We start from the raw sequence: 25,276 nt of genomic DNA, 5'->3' as shown, positions 1-25,276 counted from the left end.
GATCTCCCTTTACTCCCAAAAAGAAGGGCCAAACCGAGAAAAGAGGCTTTTGAAAACTCCAAACACCCTCTTGAGAATTGTTCCCTAGAGTCCACATAGACCTAGCTCTTCAGTGATCCACACAAGGAGCCCTGGTGTGCTATTGAATCTTCTGTTGGCGCTTTTCGTCTTTTATTTTTATAGCCCCGCTTGAGCCATTTTGACATTAGCATAGTCAAATATGATAAATCCAATATCCAAGTGGTACAGTAACTCGATAATACCCTTGATACTGAACCCTAAAAAGGTTCCTCAATTTGGTGGTGGTGGCTCTTATGCGTCCGCTTCATCCTCCTTATCCCCACCGCCGTTCATGCCCTCTTGGTTCCATGTCCCTCTTCACTCCACTCCATCATCCTGTTTTCACATACAAGCTCCATCCAGTTTTTGACTCGGAAAGAGTGGAAGAGGTCCGTTCGTTCCTTCGTTCCTTCGTTGCTTCGATCGTTCCTTCGTACGTTCGTTTCCTTTGGTGCCAGCAGCGCTTTTCAGTTGTGGAACCGAGAACCACCGAGGACCACGGAAAGGACAAATAAGAGGAGCATAGAGAAGTCTTCGTCCTTGAACCGTTCAGTTGAAGGTAGGAACTCACTTGAATTGATAGTGGTGACAATACGTAGCTGAAAAAATGTCACCATTCATGCGTAGCTGGGCATGCAAAGGACAGCGCACTTGACGTGGTGGAACCAGGGTGAGTCTTGGAACAACTAGCCATGCATTTGATTCATGGCAGGACGAGGGCCTGGAAGATTGCTGGAATAGTTTTTTTCTCACAAAAACGCTTGATAATCTAGTGTAAACCCTTTCACTCAAATGACGGGGTGCTTGACGAACCTGTCCAAGAATATCAAGTCAAGTCAAGAGTGTTGTGAAATTTGAAGTTCTCTCTCGGAGACTTTTCGATTGGCTGAACAAGTTACGTTCTGAGGTTTTGAAGAAGAACAACTTAAACCTGGAAATATTGACCATTATTCTAGCAGGCTGCCACTCTTGTCTGTTAAGTGTTTCTCCAACACATTAAGTAAGCCAGTTGGTCTTTTCAGTAGGAAGTCTTTGCCTTAACCTCTTGTGGTGAAACAGGCTCAAACCAAGTTACAAAATAAACTAAGATTAAACCAAGAACAGCCTTTTGTTCTGAAGTTGAATGCACGTGAAGACGTTTCCGGGAAAGAATGATGGGCTTATTTTGGGACGCCGTAAAATGTTCACAATATGTCAACTGATAAGGTTACAAAGAAACATTTTCCGTGGTGATAAACATTCGAAACTGTTGCGGCTTTTGGGGAAATGCAGTCTTTTGGTCTGGATTTGGAATATGAAGTCACATGGTCGGTCTTTGTCAAAGTGTCGCTCTTTGAAAGCTTCTTGAATTTGTGAAGAATCATCTGACAAGTCTTGCTTCAATGCCATTTCCTCGCGGGCCCCGTGGCCTTGGGGTTGATAGTATTATAGGTTTATTCCCTTAGTTAATCTGCCCATCATAAAAAAGTACAGTTTTTAACGCACTCTCACAACCAACACGTTCCAAGATTGAGAAACGAAGAATACAATAACGACAATCTCGATTCTATATGAAAGCAACGTTTGCAAGGCTAAGGCTTTTGCGAGAATTCCATTGGGTCAAAATTGGAAGAATATTGGAGACATGAATATTGATATCGTATGCGCCCTGTCGACGTCATTTGACCCAAACGAGACTGTCAAATAAACAAAAAAAACCAAAAATCGAGTATGAAAGCAAAACCCTCTCTGTTTCATCGTCAGTCGGCGTAGAAACCCGATCGTCTTTTGGTTTTACATCGCATGGCCACAATTATTGATTGCTGCCTCAGAGCTTGGTCTTACAGTTTTTCCTCACTGCGCGCGGTAGTGTCAGTGATCAGTGTTCATCCGAAATAGGACAATTGAGTTACGAGTGTCCGCTTGGCCAACTCCAAAGGGAGCCATTTGTCACACATGCTCGACATGTTGCGAAACCCAGATGGTTCCGACACATTGGATTAAAAAACAACACACAGTGTTAAGCCTGTCTGAATGAATGTATTCGTCTACGTCCGTTTGTCGAATTTCTAGGTTTCCGTTGGCCATCCTTGTACTGATCGAGAGCGTAAGAAGAAGACGATTTCGACCGCGGAACAACCCAAGTGCCAACCGAACTCGATTGTGTCGAGAACAGACGCTTTTACACAGAATTTATTGCTGGAACAGAGACCCTCGTAGTCCTTGCTTGGTCAGAGGCAGATCGGGGGACTTGATCCTTGAATCACTCGACTCTCGAGTGGATGACATGAGCACTTCCACTTTATACAAGGCCGACCGTAGTCATAGTGAAGTGGGAGATACTCTTAGATATTTCAATTCCGTCTCAGCCTCAAAAAGTTGGTGTGGCGATGAGTTCTACCAAGGCGACAGTTACCTCAAGAAAATAACGAACAAGAAAAAGAAGAGTCGGTCCAACTCAAGTTCGTCCCAATACCTCGGTTCCAAACCCGGCATCGCATTGAACATCCGAAACAATTCTATCGGAGGCTGCCATTTCGATCGAATGTGAGTATGGCACAAGATTTGCGGTTGATGCTCCCTAAAGAATGTGGTTTAATTCTGCTTTAGTTATTGGTCGAGTCAATAGCCTTTAAGGCGTGGTAGGTTAGGACAAAGCGACTTCTTAACGACAAGAAAGGTGCCAGACGTGGATATAAACGATCCTTAGTCCTCCATAAAGACTGGCTGAGGTTACATGAAACGCATGAGCTAAGCAAAACCTTGATAGCAACATGCGATTAAGGCAGATTAACCAACGTGGTCTTTTCTTGGAAATAAAGCTGAAAACGTAGAACACAGGGAACGTGTTTACCCAAATGTGGCCAAGACAGAACAATGTACACCATCAGCTATCATGGGCACATACAACTAAACCATAATGGTACCTTCTTTATGTAACCTATTCCTGTGATTGATTGCTCTGTTCATTGGCCCACAGGGTTTCAATGAGGATGGAGAACAAACGCATCATAGTCTTTTTTCGTAGCTTGAACGATCAATCGAGTTGCCATTTGTCCTCCTCTTTGCAATTTTCTAACATTGCAAATAGTTTCTACAAGTGAATAGATCCTTACCGAGGACTCCTTAACTATTTAACTGATATACGAGAATCAGGGTAAACATGTTTTCAAGTCCTCTATATACGGTTCATGAATAAACTTTGTGTTGAACTCTATTCAATGAGAACTAATGGTTTGATTTGATTGTTATCAACAGAATTCCTTTCAACCTTAACCATTTGTGTGAAAGGCCTAGGTTAGGCTCAGAACTTATCAATTAATGAATATTAATATTTGATCAAGGTCAAATAAAGCATTCATAATGACAAAAATAGGTGAGTAGGCTTGACTCAAATCAACATTATTAGTCATCTACCCAACCCGTCAAAACTTAACCAAAAAAGCCCCCCAAAAACCAAGCACAATAAAGTCAGACTTTTTTTCGAAGTGTACGTAGAACAAGGCATTATATACAGTACGGGCAATACAAATTGATAACTTTGTATCATCTTGGTACTTGATGTCTCGTACTTGTAAACACAAGAAGGCTAAACCCTCAAGCATTGATTGACAGTGATCACTTTGATCTCTTTATTTCAAAATTGAATGGTCCTTAGCGTATTCTTCTTCCTTTATGGCGAATGTTTTGCTTATTGCGCGAACATGATGTTGGGTGGAAATATTTCGGCAATTGGTTTGACAACGGTATGGATGTGCTCCTAAACGAAAACGCAAATGTATTTTTTGGAAATCTCGAAAAGGTCCCATCTAGACTAGGCCAATTCAAGGGTTTACCCTAGCATCAGCTTTGGGTCAGATTTTCATCTTGTTGTTGCTTTCTCCCGTGTCCGCGTCCTCATTTTTCTTACTTGACCATCTGACAAGAAATATCCGACCATCAGTCATCCAGGACCTTTCAGTTCGGAGAGCTTGAAAGCTCTTGAAAAGCAATTCAGTGTTTTCTCTGAAAGATATATAAAACACGACGTTTGGTCGAGATCGTCTCCTCCTTATGAACATTGGCAAAAGAAACTCCTTGAAATTGCGGTCCAGGCATTTCTTTGACCATAGAAGCTGAAAATAGGAACCCAAAGAACAACCTTCACGCTCTTGGAGCAGTATGACTTTCATACAAATTCATTTAAGGCCTCGGGAAAGATCATAACCAAACATGCTCTCTCCCATTATGTCTTGAGTCTATGACTCTCGGAAGGTAGCTCGTCAGATTTATGAACATGCTCGAGATATTAGGAGGAAATTATCATAATGGGAAAGCCTCATTGTCGACCTTGATGGCGCAAAGAAGTCTCTACTAGATAGCATATGCATTATGCGTATGCTCGTGTTCTAGAGAGACATTGAATGATGCCTGGTCATATAGACGAATCTAATCACTCGCTTTTGTGTCTGAAGCTTGTTCTTCCGGGATTCGTAGATTGAGGCGCCGTTTTGTTGTGTCACTCTACTATATACACATTCCATTTCATAAAAGATCAGACGATTTCCATCTGCTCTCAAAAGTTACTGTACATCCTGGACACCTTCTTGGTTCATTCTTTTAAGAAGTGAAGATGGTTTCTGAAGTTCTCTGTTGTTTTAGGATTTCTGGTCAGGTTGTCCCCCACTTTCATCTCTTTGTCTTTGAAAATAACTTCAATCTCTATGAGAGCTTGTCGATAAACGTGACATGAAAATGGATCCCTGTTCAAACAAGAACATTCCTGAAGGATTTGATCCTTCAATTTGAAGGATTTTTGTCTCCTTGCTTTTATCCAACGTTGAAACGATCTGGTAGAGTTTCTAAATTTCAACTGGAGCACGAGAATTTGCTTTCTAAAGATAATGAACCGATAATCCGTTAGGCAACATTTTTGAAGCTTCAACGTTGTTTTGGATCCCTTTGGAAAAGCGGACGACAAACAACCAAACAATTCGAAAAGTTGATGGCCTCAATCCCAAAACTTCTCTTTCTTCTAGGGTAGCCTGAGAGCAATCTCGACAAAAGAAAGGGCGCTCTTTCAAGGGTCCTTAGGAGGAAAAAATGGAACTCGGTTGGGTTCGAGCAAAATAGAAGACTGCTGACGCTCTCGAAATCTCTCTTACGAACATGTAAATTCAGTGAGGAATCGGCAGAAACTGGAATTTGTTTCTCAAAAGAAAAAAAATGGAATTCCAGAGTGAAATTACAATTGCTAGCGTATTTATGAATGTTGAGAGGTCCAAAGGACCTCTGGGATCCAGTCACAAACATATGGGATTTTTGAAGGGCTGGCAGATAAAAAAGTTTGGAGTAGTGAGACCCTGAGGGAATGCATACTTTAAGCAACAAATATATGCAGAGCTCACCATCGCGTCAGAGAGAAAGCTCTGTCTCCCTCCTAAACAATTTTTCAGCGTCAGCAAGTGGTTGATTTTTCCAATGGCCGCGATGGAGTGGCCACGAATAAAAGTGCCAGAATTGGCTTCTTAGCTTCTTAGCTTCTACGCTCCTTTGAGGGAAAGACTAAATCCCCCTCGCTCCCTTGGTGTTACCCTCGATGGCGACCAAGGAGATATTAGGTATGCATGAGGGGACAACGAATATTAAGGCCATGTCTGAGTGCCAAGAAGCCTTCATTGAGGCTTAAGCGTCTCCTCGCTTAGCTCTTTCCTTTCACCTTTCTCTGATTTGAGGCCCCAGTCACTGCAATAGTGCAAACGTCGTAAGTGTGTGGTCTGGCCTGAGCTCGTCTAAGAGGGTAATCAAATTAAAGCCCTTAGTATCATTAGCATGCAATGACCCCTGCCCTCCACCCTCCCCCGACGATGTATTCTAAAAAGGTTTGTGACGGAAATCGCGATCTATCGATCGGAAAACAAAGTCGTTTCGTTCCTTGTTTCTTGCTTGGGTGAATACACGATTGAGAAGTAGCTGGAACTGTCCCTAAGTTCCCAGTCGAATAATATTCTCATTAATTCCAGCCTTGATGAGTCTCTGTTGAGCGAATACGACCTTCGTCAGCTAAACCAAGCCCTCCAATCTCATTCCGCTCCAATCTCGATAAAAGGAAGTCAGGCCTCGAGTCGAGAAATCATTTCCATAGTCCTCCACCCTCCCGATGAGGAACTCTCAGAGGGACTCAACCAAGAGGAACATCTTGAAGAGGTGAATGGAAGCAAACAAACAAACAAACAAACAAACAGATAGTCTCTTCCCCCATCTTAAGTGTGTACTTCGTGTGATGTGTAGAAATCATCATTCTCAAATCACAAGGGACGAATCTACCCTTATGTTTTGAATACTTGGTTTCCAAAGGCCCTCTCCTTCTTCTTCTTCTCCTTCCAAACTCTGTTTGCAGGAGGACGAGGCTAGGTAGTTTCCGGTAGGAAACTCTTGGTTGTCGGCAAGGGCGACCTTGAGTGCTTACTCAATAGTCGTCTTAGAGTCACATCGGAACTTTGAGCAAACAAAGATTCAGTCGAGGAAAGATTTCATTTTAGATTGAAAACGAGAAAAAAACCCACATCCTTGGGAAGGAGAATTTGAACTTGAGATTCGCGTTCCAAATTCGGGACAGATTGATGACGCTCTTTAAGCTTGTTCCCAGGTCCATTTGATATGTGCCAATCCGAGTGTCCCATCGTCGGGTGGAACTCACAGCGCTCCTTCCTCGTTGGACTGTCCTTCGTGTCAAACTGGCCTTTCGGTTGGCAGCACCACCCTTGGCGGAGACAAAGATAAGGACTCCAATGCGTCCTCACAGTGTTCTTGCGTCCCCGTTGCCAACAACAGCCCATCCCAGTCCCAACCACAACTAACATCCAATCCTCTGCTTTTGGACGCCATCGCCGCCATGAGAAGCGAAGATTCGGGTTCGTAACCAATTGAATGGCAAATTTACATTCGTATCCCTAGGCCTAGAAAGTGCATAGTACTAGAGAGTATGTATGTCTCTTGGCCAATTGAAGCGTTCTGTGTAAACTGGCAGAGATTCATTCCATTTGACTGAAATCTCAATGGAACTGAGCCAACGTACGGAGGATGAAAGCCATAGAAATTCTTCAATTGAACTCTGAGTTTTTAGCCTTGAACATTGACAAAATCTCCTGCTTACAGTAGTAATGCCTGTTTCTTGCAGCTGTTCACTTCGGATTTTCTCCGGATGAAAGAGAGGATTCCATCGGAACCACCACGGTGGTGCTTCCCGCTCAGGTGTTGGCCTCATTGAGGCGACAAGACAGCTCAAGATCGTACCTTCGGAACCAACCATTTCTCACACGAATGCTTCCTTGTATGAAATCGCCCACGTTTGATAATCTTAATGCTGAAGACTCATTAGATGTTAGGCTGGATTTGGGTGATGACGAGTTGGCCAATACCTACAGAGACACTTTAGCCAAGACCAAGCAGAAGTATTTGGTCATGGACGCTTCCACATGGACCGACCGCATTGTCACCGGCTCCCTCATCCTCATGACCATGATAGCCATTTTGGGTTTGTTCTGGTTTCAGAATTTCGGTCCAGGCTTCCATTTTAGTAACCATTGACGGGAAACAAAAAAAACCATATTTCTGTACAATAAAATGATTTAAAGGAAACATACCAAAGAACAACACGAAACGCCCGTTTCAAATGTTGTGATGCACCTCATTGGAGGAAAGTCATTTTTTGTTGGGTAGCTTTTGCTTGTGACTGTTGCCGGCTTACCACGTACCACGTCAGTCAGTGAATTCTTGAGAAGTTCCTCCATTTCAAATTCGTCGGGTACCAACAGCTTCATGGGCAACACCAAAACGTGGACGGCTAGCTACCTCTCAATGCATGCATGAGACAGAGAGAGATGCTCACCAATGCATACTTAGGGAAAGCTTTGGTTTCTCCCGGCTCTCCCCTCACCTAGTATGTACATACGTACAGTAGTAGGTATGAACGCCGGTGAGATGCACACACGGACGGCTAGGAAAAGTCGAGCTTGGGGCATCAGAAAGAAACTGGGCCCATCCTGGTTTACCATGAGGCAGATACCAAGCCATTGAGAGCTTTGGTTGAGTGCGTGTGGTCAATTCCATATGGGGCGATTTCAGCGACGTCGACCTAGAAGTTTTCGAGGAGGAGCAGGAAGAAAAAGAAGTCGAAGAAGACGAAGAAACGAAGACGATCTCTTGATCGGCGGACTCGGCAAACTTATTCACATCTATGGCAACAACCACATTTTCGGCTTACCTGAGAACCGAGTGGTGAGCCTCGATCGTCTTCGTCTTGATGCTGCTCTCACACCTCAAATTCTGATCAAGTCGACGAAGCTCTCGTCGAATCCGTAGTTGACAGTCGGTTTCAAGGAGACGAACACCTTTCCGACAAGAAGTACAGTACTCTGAGAAATTGTTATCGACATTTATCCAACTTGGCCCACATCGATTTAGGAGAGGCGTGATTGCGGATACCCTCGTCGCCCGTAGGCTGTGATATGTTCAAATCAAGGCTAATACACCCCTTGTTATGGGGCCTATTTCTCATAGTGGAAGGTAGGTCGTTGCTTCTTCCACGTCGTGTTTTATTCCTGTGGTTTAGAGTCACATTTGTATTGCGTGTACCATTTCAACCATTCTTCAAATCGTAGCTGTTTTCATTTGGGCCTTGAGTGCCGTTTTGAAGTGACCCTGTGACCTCATTTTACTCGCTCTAACGCTCGCACTTAAAGCCATCAAGATCTACAAGGTTGATGTTGCTTGGCATTCCAAAGGAGGGTTAGGAGAGCTTTGGCAACACCATCATCATCATCATCATCCAGGTTACTCGGCTATCGCTATGGAGAATCTCAATCTTTTTTTCCTTGCACGAACATGAAGTTTCTTGGATAGCCAAGGCAAACTGAGGGCCAAACTTTTCAAGGAATGAAGTGGTCGAATTTCAAGACTTTTATGTAGAGCTATTTTGAGGTTTACGTAGAAAAATTTCTCACACGGAGAAAGAATTTCATGTAAGAAACTAACGATAAATGAAAAGGGAAAATGTTCAGTTCCATTGAATCCAATTGGAATTTGCTCTACAATTGGTCTGGCTCAAAAGTTGCTTACAATGTGATAGTAAAGTTTCCACCCTTGTTGACACTGTTATAATCAGGGAATGACAAACGAGACTTATTTTTTATTTGATAAGCTCTGTACTCATCCTTCTGTTTTATTTTTTCATTTAAGTTCCTTGAAATATCAAAGCCTGTTTGAAAGTTGGAAAACGTGGAACATGATAACCGATCATGATTTTGTCGCAACATTCAAAAGTGACAACTTGATCCATTGCATTTGTTTCAGCTTTTAAAACGGCAAAAAATATAACATCATTATTTAAGTTTGAGGATTTGGTCAATCTTTTTACCTTTGATATCATCGAATCGAAGGTTTCATATATTGCTCCGTTCGTTTTGGCAGAGTTAAACAGCCTAGTATTTCAGATTACGTTTTGAAGACAAAATTGTCCCCTATAAATGGATCAATAAAGAACAGTGGCTAGACCTTGACCTAGGTGGTTGTTAATTGATTGAAATGAACCTTTTGTTCTTGAGCAGGCTCAACAATTAGAGACCTTGATTTTTGCTTTGAAAGCAATCAGGATGACCTGAAAGACAAATTGATTTGCTTTCTCGATGGTGCGAGGACTTTGCAGTCGCAGTGTAGCGTAGAGTATGCACAGATGAGCCTGCAACTTGAAGTCGATTCATTCAATTCAACCCAGTTGGGAGATGAACTTACCATAAAACATGAACCACTGAAATTTAGACAGGGATGCTAAGACTAAGTAAGTCAACACATTGAGTTACTGTTCAAATTAGACTGACCCGGGACCTCTATGATTACGTTGGTTGATTCTCAGCTCGATCAACTAACTGGATCGTATAATTCGGCGACAAAACTTCTCACAGACTTGACAATATGAAGGAAGGTTTTTATGTCTCGTTCTGCATTTTTGTAGATGTTAATTGGTGCCTTTAAACTAGAGATTATCCTTTTGGCCTTAGAAAGAACAAGAGTGCAACACGAAATTATGAGTTAAACTCATTGATATTCCACAGGCCAAGTTGTATTAAAAGAGTCGTCACACAAAACAATGGAAAAACATTTTTGCCACCAAATTTTCAAAAAACTAAAACATTTTTTCTGAGCCCTTTAATGATTATTGTGGCCTGGGGTCGGGCTCATTTTAAGAAGCACTCAATGCTTCTCACTCTCTTCTCACAATGTTTGTCTCACTATGAGACATCACACCAAGCATCCGTGTCCATATTCCAGTGATTCATGCTCAAACGAACTTGGACTTCAGTAACATTGTTACTTGAATTAAGACTAACCCATGCGAAAATAGTTCGACGGCTTTCCAGAGTCAACATTTTGCTTTGAAGCAATATCTATGGTGTTACTCCAAACCAATCAACGTCATGCTTTCAAATTGTAAGCAAGTGTTGTTGGAAAATGCAATATTTTCTTTCAGCTTGCTTAGCAGTTTTCGGGATCGTTTTTATGCTCTTGAATGGCAAAGGAACACTTACATGGAAAATAGAACTTTCGCCCAAATACAGGCATAATATTCGTGGTTTACAAATGGTGAAGATACAGCTCACCAGATGACACGAAAGAAAGTTTTGAAACATGCTTCAATCTTGATTTGATGTTTGACGTTTGATGAAAGATTTGAAGCCTAAAACGTCACCACTACCATAATCAAATCTTGAATATTTCTTTCCTGGGAACAAAAAATGTTGATATGTGAGCAATCGGCAGTCGGCAGGTTGGTTTTACAGTTCGACTGGTGGGCACGAAGATACGAGGTTAGAACGGATGGAACCATAAAAATCGGGCCAACAACCTTTCAATTGGGGGTTACCAGCACTCAGAAAAGAAATTCACCTTCACAAGAGCACTTGAGTACCGTTTACCGCCAACAACAACTGCGTCGTTGAGAATCCAAAATAGATTTGGTATGCAGACAGGCAACAATCAGTTTGATCAAAGTCCAATCTTGGATGGTTTTTTAAACAATATTATGTAATGCATAATAAATGGTAGGGAATAGTATTCACACCTGTGGTGCAGTACGCTTGTAGATAATAAATTAATCTTTGAAGTGACAAGTTGGTAGAATCCTTGGACGTAATCATCTTGGCTCGTTCAGCCAATCAGGTAGTCATCATCACCATCCATTCGTTGGAGTTCTTGTCCTGGTCCAGGCCATTGTTAGTTTTTGTTGCGACCAATCATGGGAATAATCATCAAGGGATTTCAAGGTGCAAGAACAATTGAACTCCACCGCTGTTCCTGTGTGACATCACTCACATTCCTTACACTACACATACACACACACACTACACATACACACACACTAATATATCAAGAGGGTTTCAACAAAGAGCGGTCATTCATGTTGTGGCAAATGCTCAAAATGGAATATCTCTCCAGGCAAGTTTAAATTCAAGGAAAACAGACAATGGCCTCAAGCCTGGTAAACTCAAATGCGTTGGAGAGTTTGATGATACTTGTGAGACAAGCGGAGATAGATCTGGATTTTGTGCTCGAGAAGGTAGCAAAACTTGCCCCGCAGCCGAACATGAAGAGGTCAGTCAACTTTTCACCTGAATTCCAAGCAAGGTCCTTTGGAGAAAACAGGATCTGAGAGAGTTAGACCGCAGCCAAGACGACCCACAAAAATGAAAACCTCTTTCGATGAATGCTCTGTCATTAACATAGATAAAACTGATTAACATTGATGACACCACGTGTTCGTTTGCTCAACAGTTTTTTCTTTCTTGCAGCAGAGGTGTCCGCCCAACAAAACCGATGCGGCTTAGTGCCCACCGAGGTATTTTTGAAGAAGGGTGAACGAAAGCAGCTAATATTTTGGACGGATCAGAACTATGAAAATCTCACCACCGCAATTCCACTTGAGGCTACGACGGAGTCGAGCGATGGGGTGGACAGCTTTCTGGAGGCCGTCAATGGGGGGTTGCCCATACCCTCAACGTCATCCAACGATACTGAGTCCTATCCAGAATTTCTGGGTCAACCAGAGGTCTCTTTCACTACGACTCTCCCGCCAGATGAATCAACAGAACAAGATACTCCAATTACAACTACCGCTGAGTCAATAACGACTGTGAACACGGAAAAAAGTCTGGACACAACCACTGTCCCAATCGAGACCACCACGCTGGAAATTGCGGAAACAACCACTGACACCCCAATCATGACTACCGTTGTTCCCGACATTGAAGTCTTTAATGAACTTAACGTAACCACTGAAAAGATTTCCATTCTAAAACCATCAGCGGTGGTCACGCAACCTCCGGACCTCGAAGGCGAAGTGGTCCAAGTTCTCATAGCTTCTACTATTAAAATGGAAGATCTCACTACAACCATGGAGCCGGTTGAAACGACAACCACTCTACACACAACAACCGCGGCAAGTGTTGTAGAAACAACAACTCTGGGAGGAGTGGAGGAATCCACCGAAGTGGCAGAGAATACCACCGATAAATTGGAAGTGATCGACGAATTGGTTACAGAAGATCATATTCAAGAGCAAATCGCAGAACTCCAAGACGAGATCCTTCTAGACGACTCTGAAACAGAAGACGAAACTACGACAACGAAGAACGACATTTCAACCGAAACATCGTCAGTCTCCGATCTTCCAACCTCGACCATTGAAAACTCGGAGACATCCACCCAGGCAGAAGCAGAAGAATCTACTATAAAAGCGGTTGACACTCAAGAATCCAACGTTTTCGAGACAACAACCTCAAGTGATGGTGACACTGACGCACCAATGATGGATGCTACTTCACATGATGATTTACAGGTGACCGAAGCAACCACTTGGAAATTTGAAGACCTTATCTTAGACGATGATACGAATGAAGAGGGAACTGAAAGCGTGGAACTGGCCTCAAGCGGTTCGACAACTTCTACAGATAATGAAACTATGCCTACATCTGCCCAAGTGGAACAATTTGTGACTGAAGCCCCAGCAAATCTTATTGAAATTACCTCCGACGTTTCTGATGAAGACGCTAAAGAAAATAAGATTGATGCCAATCTGATCCCAACTGAGATCCCAACAACAACAATGATAACAACAGAAGAAACTTTAGTGGATCAATTACAAGTTACAGAGTCTTCAGTGGTAGCTTTTGATAGCATACATACTGATACGGAGGAAGCTGCGGAGACCACAACATATGGCGACTCTATAATTACGCAGACCTCGACCTCAGATGATGACGAGGTCATAACTGAGGCTAGTCAACTAGAGGACTCGAATGAGAGCAATGATCCAGTCGATGAACTTGAGGACATTATTTTAGATGATGATTCTGTAGACTACTCAGAGACAGAAATTGTAGCGGCTCATGCTGAAGTCACAAGCTCTAACCAAGAGGAGGCCACTGAATCGTCAACTACAGTTCAGCTTAATGGGTCAGAAGCTTCAGCCAATGATGCTGTGACAACGGTTTTATACGAAGAAGGAACCACCAACATTGATACGAGCACTGCCGAGACCACGCCCTCCTCCACCGATAGTTCCACCACCGACGAAGTTAACCCAGAAGAACAACAACTTGGCGAGATCGAAGCGCCAATCATTGAAATTGTCGATATAATTTTAAATGAGGAAATTGCTGGGGAAGAAATTGCCACACCTATCCCAATTGCCACCACAACCGACAACGAAATTGAGGTCACTACAACAACTCTTGCTTCGACCATTCAATCAAATGAGGCTGAGGAATTAATGCCAGAAGAAATTATTGATGGAGATGCAACAAAGACTACAACTGAAGAATATGAATCAACAACCACTAAAAACACAGTCGTGAGTGAGATCGAAATAGGAATAGTCGAGGTAAACACTCAATTTCCATCAAATGGTAATTTAGAGGTTGCTGAAGCGCCAACGGAGACCTTTGATGATATAATTTTGGATGACGATTCCTATGACGACGATAACGACGAAAAAGAAGTCGCGACAGAAACCCTAGGGTCCACTTTTATTCCCACTCATTCGCCCACCTCGAGCGAGTCCCAAACCAATCATTTTTTGAATGAGGAGGGAACGTCAGTACTAACCACGGAGAGCACTTTAGCTCTGGAATCTGATTCTGAGGAAGAGCAAATCATCACCGATCACGTCACCGTTACATCTGTTAATGAGATGCCCACCATTTCTGTCCAAGAAACCACAACAATTCAAAACAAAGACACGGCAAGTTCCGACCTTGAGGTCACTGCTATGGAATCAGCAGAACAGATGATTTCTCAGATGGAAACTACAGATTCTCCCACATCTTTCCTTCCTGAGAGTACAACTGAGAGCAAACCAACAGTGACAACAGAAATCGTGACCACCGAAACCACCGAAAATGCTGCCATTGTTATGGAACAAAATCTCGGCAACGTGGAAGACGAGATTCAATACGACGATCCCGAGGGAAGCGAGGAACAAGTTACTGGCCAAGCAACCACTGTCGAAGCTGAAACTGAATCGATGAAAGATCAAAGCATGCTCACAGAACCTTCCACAACCCCGGAAACTACGCCATCAACAACTGAAAGTTAAGATGATACAACCGTTACATCTAGCACAGAGACCTTTCCACCAACAGGATTGCAGGAGAACTCGCAAGAAAGTCTGAATGTGAAAAACCCCGACGAGAACGCATTGAACGCTGATGTTCAAGAAGCTTTTCAGATCACGGAAGAAGGCTTAGGTGCTGTTTTGGCAAATATCATTAGCAAGATTCAAGAGGAAGCTTTTGGTTCCGAAAGCAGCGAGGGAGATGTCTCGGCAGAAACCGAATTCGCGGTTGAAATTCGAGAGTCGACCCGAAATAAAACCCAAGAAGTTGAAGTTTTGTTGCCAAATGGAGAAAAAGTGGTAGAGAACGTTGCTACAACTACAGTTCCCCCTCAGTCAGATACCGTCGAGAAGAGCACCGAGCCCAATATGGCGATGACAAATGACATTTCAGAAGACATTCTTTATGACGACGAGAGTTCGGACATCGAGAAAACTATGGTATTTATTGTTCCCGACGATGAGAACAGTCTTTCGCCATCGGTTTTAAGCATTCCAGAGCCAGATGTCATAACAAAGAATCTTACCTCAACTCAAGACGAGATGCCCAACTTGCCGGAGGCTCAGCCTCAAATCGTGCCTGATACAGCCATTAAAACGGGGGTATTTCAAGACACAACCACGGGATCGTCATTGGATGGACCATTTTTTGCCCCCGTTGAATCAGAACCCGTTAGATTGGAACCTGTAGAGTTTAAGGACACAACCACTGGCTCGCCTTTAGATGACCCTCAAAAGGCCAAAGAAGACCAATCAAAACCTATTTTTGCTGCAATTGAATTGGAAGATGTCGAGGAAGCCTTCGAGTTCAGCTATACCACTACTGGCTCACCTTTAGACGATCCTCAAGAGGCCAAAGAAGACCAATCAAAACCTATTTTTGCTGCAATTGAATTGGAAGATGTCGAGGAAGCCTTCGAGTTCAGCTATACCACTACTGGCTCACCTTTAGACGATCCTCAAGAGGCCAAAGAAGACCAATCAAAACCAATTTTTGCTGCAGTTGAATTGGAAGACATCGAAGAAGCCTTTGAGTTCACAGACACAACCACTGGCTCGACTTTAGATAACGATCCTCAGCAAGATCGAGAGGACTTCCCATTGAATTTTGCTGCCATTGTGGAAGAGGAGACAAATATTGAATTCACGGATGCCGCAAGTGGATCATCTAATGACCTTCCAGTTTTTGCTCCAATTGAGGTGGATCCATTGCCATTTGAGTTTACAGACACCACCACAGGAGCTCCCCTTGTGAAGAAAATCTCCTCTAACGGTTCAGTTGTTGATATCGATCAGTCCGGTAAAGTTGATGGTCCGCTCGACCTTGAGAATATTCAATACTACGATGATCCCGAGGATTACCAATCTGGGTTTTCGGAAGACACAAAGACCAGCTTATCCCAAAGCAAATTGGGCACAGCCCAACGATTGGATTTGGTTCTAAATAAACCCAGCGAGGATTTAGAGAGAATGACGAGAAAGGAGGATGAGGACGCCATTGTTGATGCACAAGGTCTGCAGGATTTAAGCCCCTACCAGCCCAAAATAAACACTAGTGATCCTGGTTCTCTCCTTACAACCATTTTGGATGGCATTTTATCTTCCAAGCCAAGACCTCCGCCTCACGCTCCTCAATTAAGCCAGAGGCGAACCACGGTCAAACCATTGCCCATCATTGTTACTGAAGAAGCTCCTCTATCCCCCACAACCGATGATGGGTTTCCGGTCTCTAATTTGCTCAATGGAATTTACCGATTGGTTTCCAGCTACATTACACCCAGACCCACAATGGAACCTTTCGTAACCGAATTGGACTTCACTCCACCAGAATCAACCACGTCCCAATCGATTTCACGTCCCATCAACGTACACAACACCAGGCGAGAGGATCTAGATGAAAAAGTGGACAACCAATATAGCAAAACTGACCCATTTGTGCAATTGCAAGCACCAGATCTTCGAATGGATGGTAATAGCCACGACCAAGACATGTTATTCCCTGTCCCGTTGCCCAAGGAATCTGTGAGCACATTTTCGCCTTTCAACTCGCCCGCTTTGAAGATCCAGAAACCTCCTCAAATCCAGGGCCCAAGAAACAAAGAAGAATTGGCAGGGCCCCTACCTATTTCTGCTCCAGTCGGGGACGTGCCGAATGCTCAAGAAATCTTCTATCCTGGCAACTATCTGAGAGGGGGCTCGACATCCCAAAAAGAAACTAAATCAGCTTCAAAGCCCAAGATTGGGCCCTCTTCGGCGCCTTATCTTTCCCTGGTAGACAATCAACGTAATCGAGACCCTGTTTCTATCCCTCTCCCGGGTTTGCTGAGTGACAATGAGAACAACTATCGACGTGATCCGAAACCATCTATTGAGGACAATACCGGGTATGATGCGATCGGTTCCATTCGAAGAAAGGAAGAAAGCTTTTATCGCTTCATCAACGCACAGCCTCTGCCCATTCAACGAGGGATATTAGATCCCGCCAATCGAGATCAAAGGTCAAGACGCCAATTAGATGAGACATCTCCTCCGGAGAAAGAGATCAGCTCCACAGACTCGTCAGAGCCAATTAATTGCAATTGGAGCATAAAGGCAAGTCACACGAGTTACTTTGGGTCTAGTAGTTGGAGGCTCTATAATGACAAATCTATTTTGATTAACTTTTCAGACTGAACCAGGCCTCTATTTATTGGTCACGTTCCACAATTTGAGTGCTCCCTTCACAGTGGATTGTCAAGGAGCTTATATCGAGGTTGAAAGAGAAAACAATGGTTTTGAGGCCCGATGGTGCGGTAATAGGGTAACTCAGGTGAGAGATGGTTGCTATTAGAGTAATCCTGAATGGCTTAAAGATGAGTTGGACCGACAAAAAGCTACATAACTTATGGCCAGATGGTTACCAAATGTCAAAGCCTTCTTACAAGCGTATCTTTTTTATTATTAGGGAGGAAGCCGACCTCATGTGATATTTGCCAAGAACGAAGTAAGGATCAGCGTTTTCGACGATGGTTCCCTTGGGAAAGAATTACCCACTGGATTTTCAGCTGATGTTGAAGGTAATATATTGATTGGAACAACAAAACCACTGGAAGCTAGTTCTAGTTCTAAAATGTTTACTTTTGTTGCAGTGATCGACCTTTACGATGGAGAACAGTATTCGAATCTCAGCAAGACCAATGCATACAGTAATGTGAGGCTATTAAATGGATGAGAAGGAGTATTCCTATTACGATCGAGTCTCACGACAATCACATGAACACTTCAAAATTGACGACTGATTGGGCATTCTCCTCTCAACAACTTTGCTTGGTGCTATAGACCATTACTTTCTTAAATAGGGATACTCAAACAATATTCGTTGTTCCAATACTTTTGTAACTGTTGTTAACCAATAAACTCATTTAACTACGTAAACTGCGTTTTGAAGCTGCTTCTTCATGGTTTGGACTAGAGAGCACGCATTCTAAGGCTAATTCTGAAGCTTGGGTTCAAGCTGTGACAAACTTGGATTCAAACAGTGAAATAGTAACGAAATCACAAATAAGCAAACAGGAAAATAGTAACGAAATTATAGATAACTTAATTACACCATTTTGATCCTATTTTAAAAAGGACCTGCCATTTAGTAGCATAAAATTCCTAAAATAGCGTAATTATAACGAACCCAATCTATAAACGTAACTCATTACCAGTTTCTCTTTTCGACTTTTTGTCCTCTGTTCAATTGCTTTAATCTGTTCGAAGACAAATCTTTGAAAGTCATAATGGAATATAGCATTTTATGTACATACTTTCCCTTTCCACTGATAGTGCACAACGATGGTGATTAAAGTATTGTTTTTGGCTCGAGTTAAAAAGAAGGAGAAAAACAATGTGACGAATTACAAACTACTGCAAGAAGTAACAATGATATGGCTCTAGCCCCCCAAGAGGTTAGTTAGTATTCATCAAGCTACGAATATCTTTGAATATCACTTTTTGGACCAGATATCTTCACTCATGAACATGATAAGGTAATAAAATGCATAACAAAAGATGCCGTTTTAATCTTACCAAAAGGAACTAAATTCTAAAAATGCAGTAAAATTGACAAATTCTCATGTAAGATTAGCTGTTGCTCGTCATCAGAGCAGGCATCAATGTTTTTTTGTTATTGTGCATCACATTGTACCACAGGTTCCATAGCTCGAAAACATAAAAATAATAATTATGTTTTTATTCAGCCAAATATCTTGAAAATTCTTTTCGCTTCTTTCTCCACTTTGTTTTGGACTCTTTTTATCGTTTTACTTTCTTTGACACGGTCTTGGAGCCGCTTTAACTCGGATTCCACTTTATCTTTTTCGAGGACATCTTCCAATTGCTTAAAGGGTCTGTTGAACTCTGTTTTAACTTTGTCTTTCAATTCATCGTTTTCAAAGTGACCAATAAATTGCTTGGTGGGTTTGCTAAAGAACTCTGATACGTCGTCAGCCAGGCGCTTTGGACCATTTTTATCAAGCCATTCCTTCACGGGGTCGACCACCTCCTCGTCAATTTTATCAGAGATTCCATCTTTCTTCCGTTTAATCACAATCTCTTCAAATTTAGGGAGTTCCAAAACCAGGCGGCCCTATCAAAGTTTGTCAATGTCATAAATAAAACCATGCTGAACTGAATGCTGTTTATCTTACCGACAATACGTCGTCAATAAGTTGGACAATGGTGTCATAACCCGATTTAACAGCTTGATCTCGAGCTTTCCATCCATTGTGATCCTGGACCTGAAGGTCGGCTAAGGCATGTATGAGGCCTTTGGCAGTATCCTCATGGGCCCTGTCGATTATGTCGTCACTTAGTGCTTTGACTAATGGCGTCATTCCCATTGCATCTTGGGCATTAACATCCGCTCCATTGCTCAACAACATCTGAAAAAATAGGTCCACTTATTCTATCCCACGTGGCTTTTAATGTAAGTTTTTGATTTGATTTGAGTATCTCAATTACAAGTGCTCAAATTTAAAAAAATACGAAATTACATGTTTGCAAAACTATTATTGTAATTACAGAGATGTATGTAATTGAACTTACCTTATTCAGACGAGAGTATCCATGTTGACTTGAATAATGAAGTGGACTTGATAGCCTCATGTCCTTGGCGTTGATTTCAACTCCCTCTTCCAAAAGGATTTTACTTGGGAAAAAAAGATTTCTCTGGGCTGTGTAATGCAAACAAGTCATATTCTCGAAATCCCGCTCCATCACATCCACTTCAGCAGCTTGGATCAAATATTGAATAACCTCCACATTAGACTCACTACTTGCCAAAATCAAAGGGCTTTGGCCAATCTTGGTCCGTGAACTCTGAGATGCTCCCCTCCACAACAATTGCTCCAAAACGTGCGTTGGGGCGTTCTTGGCAGCAAAATGAATGGCCTGAAACCCATCCCGATCTGCTAAAGTGACATTGGCATTGCTCTTAATCAAGTAGAGTGCAGTGGCGTTGTTGGCTTGCCGATTTTTGTTATTGGCCAAGGCCAAATGCAATGGAGTTCGGAGTTGTTCGTCTAAGCTGTCGATATCCATCCCATAACGCAACAACATCTGAAATATGCACACTTGTTTAGTTCCAACGTTTTTGTCGATTGAAAAGATAACAATCTTACCTCGACTACATCAAGATGTCCATTCTTGGCGGCGACATGGAGGGCATTACGGCCCAAGCTATCCTTGATATCAGGGTCAGCGTAGTATTGCAAGGCTAGTTGGATCATATCGCTCCTTCCTAACTCTGCCGCCAGATGAAACGGAGTTTGATCGAAATCGTTTTGACTATCTAAATCGGCTCCATTCCAGATGAGGGTTTTGAAAGTGTCCAATGAGTTGAAACGAACCGCCTCGTGGATCAAGGTGGTGCCAGATACATCGAATGGAAAATCCAAATCTTCGTCCAACTCTATGAGTCTCTCCGAGGCTTGTTTTATCAAGACCGAAGCAAAGACATCACCGAGCTCTTGAGAGAAGCGATTCCTGAGGATTTCTTGCACTTGTTCCATGGTGTCAGCCTCGGAGAAGACCGGAGCTGATGACATGGTGCCATCTAATAGGCTTCGAGCAGAAGGATTGGAACGCTTGAGAACAGCGTTGATGAAGTTCATAACCTCAAAGTCCTCCACTCGAGTGTAAGTGGAGGGAAAGTCTCGATTTCCACATTGTCCCACGCCACCAACGATAACACCAAGCTGCACATAGCGCGGGTAAGGTTCTCCAGATTCGAATTTAACCAAAGGACTGCCTGAATCTCCCTTGCAAGAGCCATAACCTCCATTGGAATGACCTGCGGACAAACGTTTGGAAAAAAAAAAATCAACCAATAATCAGGGGCACGTTGAACAATCTCGGTTTTCTCCGCTTACCTGCACACATGACACAACTGGGAAATAGTTGGGGCCATCGTTCCCTGATCACATCGTTGGTTTCGAATGCCCTCGCGTGAGTAATATTACACCATCTTATGGAAGAGAAATACGATGAAAGCTCGAAAATGGAGACTGATCCATTTCATGATTATGGTGATCACACTTACTCTTGGGCAAAGATTTTCAGCGGCGCGTGTCTCAGCACTCCATCAATGGTGGCTCCCCGAAATTTTCTTCCCCACCCTAAACAAAATGACTTCATTCCTGATTATTGTTATTTGCTTTACTTTCTTGGTTCTCTTACCAATGATATCCACCAATTCATCCTTGTGCGAGTCAATGTCTTCATTGGACAATCGTGGTAAACAAATCGGTTGGATGAAATCGTTGAATTCGACCGGCGATTCCAGTTCCCAAATGGCCACGTCATAATACACCGTCTCAATCCCAGATTCTCCAAACTTTGGGTGAACGTAAGTCACCATATCACGAATGACCACGTGGTCATCATCCGCCGTAGAAAAATGACTTTGATCACCGAATCTCAGTCTCAACCTTTGAAAATAATTGTGTGAGATGGTTGTGGCATGAAGCATCGAAGCTTGACCTTGGCTAATGAACGTAAAGCAACTCGTATTTACCCTCGATATCCGGTGCAATGAGCGGCTGTTAGAACGTGACGATCAGAGATCAGTGATCCTCCACAGGCGTGAATCCATTGAGATCGATCTTGAAAGCCTGCTGAAACCATCCACGGCCAAGTGCCTCGGGCAGATTCCGTGGCATTGCTGGCCACGGCAATATGTTGGATTTTCGTTAAATTCTTTAAAATGATATTTTGTCCACATTGCCCTGCATCAGGGAAGAACAGGTTGTCCAAAATTAAGCATCACGGCAGTTTCAACATTAACAAAAATTTAAAGCGACTCACCTATGTCAAACCCTTGAATGAAGACAGGAAAAAGGAATAGAAGGATAAGATGATCTCTTGCCATTATTGGTCACTTGACAATTCAAAGACGCTGTCTGAACAGACTGCGACCTTTTCAGATAATAGTGTGCAAGTTTCATCTTTTAGTCATCCATATCAAGTTTAGGCGAGGGATTCCCCATGTTTTCCATCCTTCCAGGAACGTAGAAGTGGAGAAACATCACCGGAAAGCTGAAATCCCTCGTATCATGCTCATGCTCAAGCTCAAGTGCAAACAGTGACGGTCGCTCGATGAAGCGCCAAGAATAATCCTGCCCTGGTCCATTGGCGTATTTTGCGATGCATCTGAGTTTGCTTCTTGGAAACAGGATTTTTCAGCCTGGGGTTGCCGTTGTAAAAAAAGTTAACTTCATGTTTTTGGCTTAGATTCTTGCTTGCAATATCGAAGTAACTTGGGGATGTTGGCCTCTGTATTTTGGACTGATCAGAATTATCCTTTAAGTGTCTTAAGTTGACGGGGGACAAATCCAATCAGGGTACCAAACATAGCGGTGAGAAAAACTTCAAACAATCTCATTAACGAGAACTTTAGATGCCAAATGTTCTTTGGGAATGTTGAACCTACCATCAAAAAGACTCCAAGGCGTAGTGACACTTTGGTGTCATATTTGCTCTGGATACAACTTCCTACATCGTTGAGTTGTTCTCGATTCCTCGAGACAATGGGCCTACCGTGAAAATTAGTACGCCGAGGCCTGGCTAATGGGCTCAATTGGCGATGCTCTGAGCTTGTGGACGATCACATTTCCAACAAAATGATACTTAGATGGAGATATTGCACGCTTTGATCTCGTCAAAGACCAAGTGTCATATTTCCACTTTCCACCCTACTGAGTGAAAAAGTCTAAACACAACGTCGTAGAACAAACCAAATGTTGAGAATGTCTGCAACTGTGTTAATGTCTTGATTTGTTGTGGACGGTTGTTGAAAATAAACTACCTAGATGGGCCAGGAGCAATACTCTGAGCAAGATAGCGTCTTTGACCAACATATGTATTGTACATCGTCTTGATTCACCATGAACCTTTGCAATTTGCAGACAGCTCTTGGCAACCATGCCTCGTTCAAAGTGAATTGCCATTTCTGAGCTAAAAATGACGTCTCTTATTGAATGTAAACAGCCCGTTTTCTGCCTTAAGGTGACTAAGCAAAGAAATCTCCCACGGCCAATCCAGCCCGTAATTGAATCAGCAATAACGAGTTGGAATGCAGACGCTCAATTGCTTGATTCTTTTATATGAATTCTATTGTTTTCATATCAATAGCGTATCTGGTTCAACAACCAATAACAGTTGCCAGATCTGCCTAGCCCTTCAAAATAGAATTGAGGTGGGGTTCGGTTAAAAAACTTGCCCAAAAGGGTGATTTTGCCTTTATTGGGAGGATGGAAGCAAGTAACCATTCGGGGAAAAATCTCCGTGAAAAATATTCATCATTACCCTTCAGTGTGAACCTACGTAGTGGGGTATTTTATCTGATCTTGACGTTCCATTCTTTGGCTTTCTTCGAAAAACAAAACATAGTTAAATAATGTTATTTTTCCATTCCAACTGCTGTTCAACGAAATAGTTTTGAATAATATTTATAAAATTAAATTCGTCGTTTTGATTCACATACTGAGAAATTAAGTTAGGTTTTCTTGTTGTCCGGTCGACAATTATCATCAGTAAAACATGACCTATTTTTGTAGTGTTTCTTGCTTTTCTCTCTAATTATTTTATTCACATTTTTTTTTTGTTAACGAACTCCAAATTCATCCTATATTCTGGTTGCCTTGATGTTGTACTTGGTCCTCCTGTTGATGCCAAACTTGGTAGCAATGTCCACCACTGACGCCGGTGCTTAGGTCGTGAATGATAAGCTCTCGAATCTTGTCCATTTTGAGCAGAAGACGATGGCAAATCAAGATTGTTATGTGATATTTGTTGAAAGAGAATGAATTCCTTATTCGCAGTACAACATTTCCGCAAGAGTGGGTGCTAAATTCAATTCTTTTTAAAATAAAAGTAACTTTTTGAGCCCGGGATTTTGTTAGACCCTAGTCCCTGTAAACATATCAAGATATGGCAGACCAATTGACATGTGCTGAGTTAGCATCGTGATAATATCTATAAACTTAAATGTCCGATGGATCCAACCACATGTTTTAAAAGATTTGTCCACTTTCAACTGGATATGCTCATCGAACGTTCCATTGTTTTGAAGAACTACATCTCAATCCTTCTTAGACGAGATCTGATGAATATCTTAACCTCCACTAGACTTATCTACGAGCAGTGTGTTCAATGGCGTCGGCCCAAAGGTCACTGAACAGAATTTCATCCCAACAACTATGGACAACGGTACACTGGACCAGGGACCACCTGTCCCTCCTTGACTGGACCATGGACGACGTTACACTGGACATATTTGACGCCGCCAAATGTACCCTAATACATGGAGTACTAGTACAACGGAAATTTTAGAAACCATTGAACTCAACCTCCGCCCAGAAATTGAAAAAATCATAGTCACGCTCTCCAAGCCAGGCAAAATTCCTCGCCATAGACATACGAAATTGTAGGGAGGAACATGGCTAGTTTTGAGCTGTAGCTGGAGGAATTCCTGTTCACCAGGATTTTTTTCCTATTGTTCAAGTTTTTCAGCTTTCCAAGTTAGGTAGAGGTAAACGGGTGATACAAGATGGACGAACCGTAAAATTTGACTTGTTCGAATAAAAATTACAAGTGACAAGAATTCGTGTGAAGTTCCAAAATATTTTTGACGTCAGTGGTTGGCAGAAACATCCAAGCACTCCTTGAAAGTGAATCAGACGTGTTTTATTAACCATAGAGCGAAAATGGGCCAACTACTACACGATCCTGGAATTCAAATGTCAATCATTTAGAATTATAAACAATATACGTGAAAATTAGACTATATTGACTGGAAATGATCAGCAGTAACCTCTTAAACAGGATGGAGGGTGATGATAGACCTCCAGTTAAATCGAGACCTCCATGACTGGACATATTTGACCCCGCCAAATGTACCCCAATTGAGAACGACCTAAAGATGAAGCCCATCACTTGTCAACATCTTTTCCTCAGATCCCGAATATGATCTCCAAAGGTGCCTTTGTCATTCATTACAACCCCAAGGTCCCTATGCCCCTCTGTTTTACGAAGAGTAATTGTAACGAGAAAAGCCGTTACATTTTA

The 25,276-nt window shown here is 42.5% G+C and overlaps 3 protein-coding genes across 4 annotated transcripts; 2 read left to right on the top strand and 1 right to left on the bottom strand.

The window, feature by feature from the left end:
- The first annotated feature begins 444 nt into the window (after positions 1 to 444).
- LOC131879212 (uncharacterized) lies at positions 445 to 8,043 on the top strand. Of its 2 annotated transcripts, none has more exons than XM_059225466.1 (5): positions 445 to 619; positions 2,113 to 2,586; positions 6,042 to 6,225; positions 6,668 to 6,932; positions 7,199 to 8,043. In XM_059225466.1, the coding sequence occupies exons 2-5, from the start codon at positions 2,327 to 2,329 to the stop codon at positions 7,606 to 7,608; spliced, it is 1,119 nt and encodes a 372-aa protein (XP_059081449.1). In that variant the 5' UTR covers positions 445 to 619; positions 2,113 to 2,326; the 3' UTR covers positions 7,609 to 8,043. The 2 variants fall into 2 exon arrangements, with proteins under 2 accessions (XP_059081449.1, XP_059081458.1); XM_059225475.1 differs by having other exon boundaries at positions 611 to 730.
- Positions 8,044 to 8,092: 49 nt separating this feature from the next.
- Positions 8,093 to 18,100, top strand: LOC131881244 (mucin-2-like). Its single transcript, XM_059228092.1, has 6 exons — positions 8,093 to 8,586; positions 11,865 to 14,653; positions 14,684 to 17,278; positions 17,355 to 17,495; positions 17,631 to 17,742; positions 17,815 to 18,100. Exons 1-6 carry the CDS (start codon positions 8,529 to 8,531, stop codon positions 17,895 to 17,897), a joined length of 5,778 nt encoding a protein of 1,925 aa, XP_059084075.1. The 5' UTR covers positions 8,093 to 8,528; the 3' UTR covers positions 17,898 to 18,100.
- A 688-nt stretch (positions 18,101 to 18,788) lies between these two features.
- LOC131880904 (ankyrin-2-like) lies at positions 18,789 to 22,278 on the bottom strand. Its single transcript, XM_059227638.1, has 9 exons — positions 22,016 to 22,278; positions 21,726 to 21,936; positions 21,389 to 21,639; positions 21,252 to 21,327; positions 21,082 to 21,176; positions 20,332 to 21,002; positions 19,757 to 20,269; positions 19,360 to 19,593; positions 18,789 to 19,298 (listed from the first exon to the last, which is right to left on the bottom strand). The coding sequence occupies exons 1-9, from the start codon at positions 22,077 to 22,079 to the stop codon at positions 18,906 to 18,908; spliced, it is 2,508 nt and encodes an 835-aa protein (XP_059083621.1). The 5' UTR covers positions 22,080 to 22,278; the 3' UTR covers positions 18,789 to 18,905.
- Positions 22,279 to 25,276: the final 2,998 nt, after the last annotated feature.

This window comes from Tigriopus californicus, chromosome 1 (assembly GCF_007210705.1).
Source record: "Tigriopus californicus strain San Diego chromosome 1, Tcal_SD_v2.1, whole genome shotgun sequence".
In the NCBI taxonomy this organism is placed as follows: domain Eukaryota; kingdom Metazoa; phylum Arthropoda; class Copepoda; order Harpacticoida; family Harpacticidae; genus Tigriopus; species Tigriopus californicus.
This window is presented reverse-complemented; position numbering and strand designations above follow the sequence as displayed.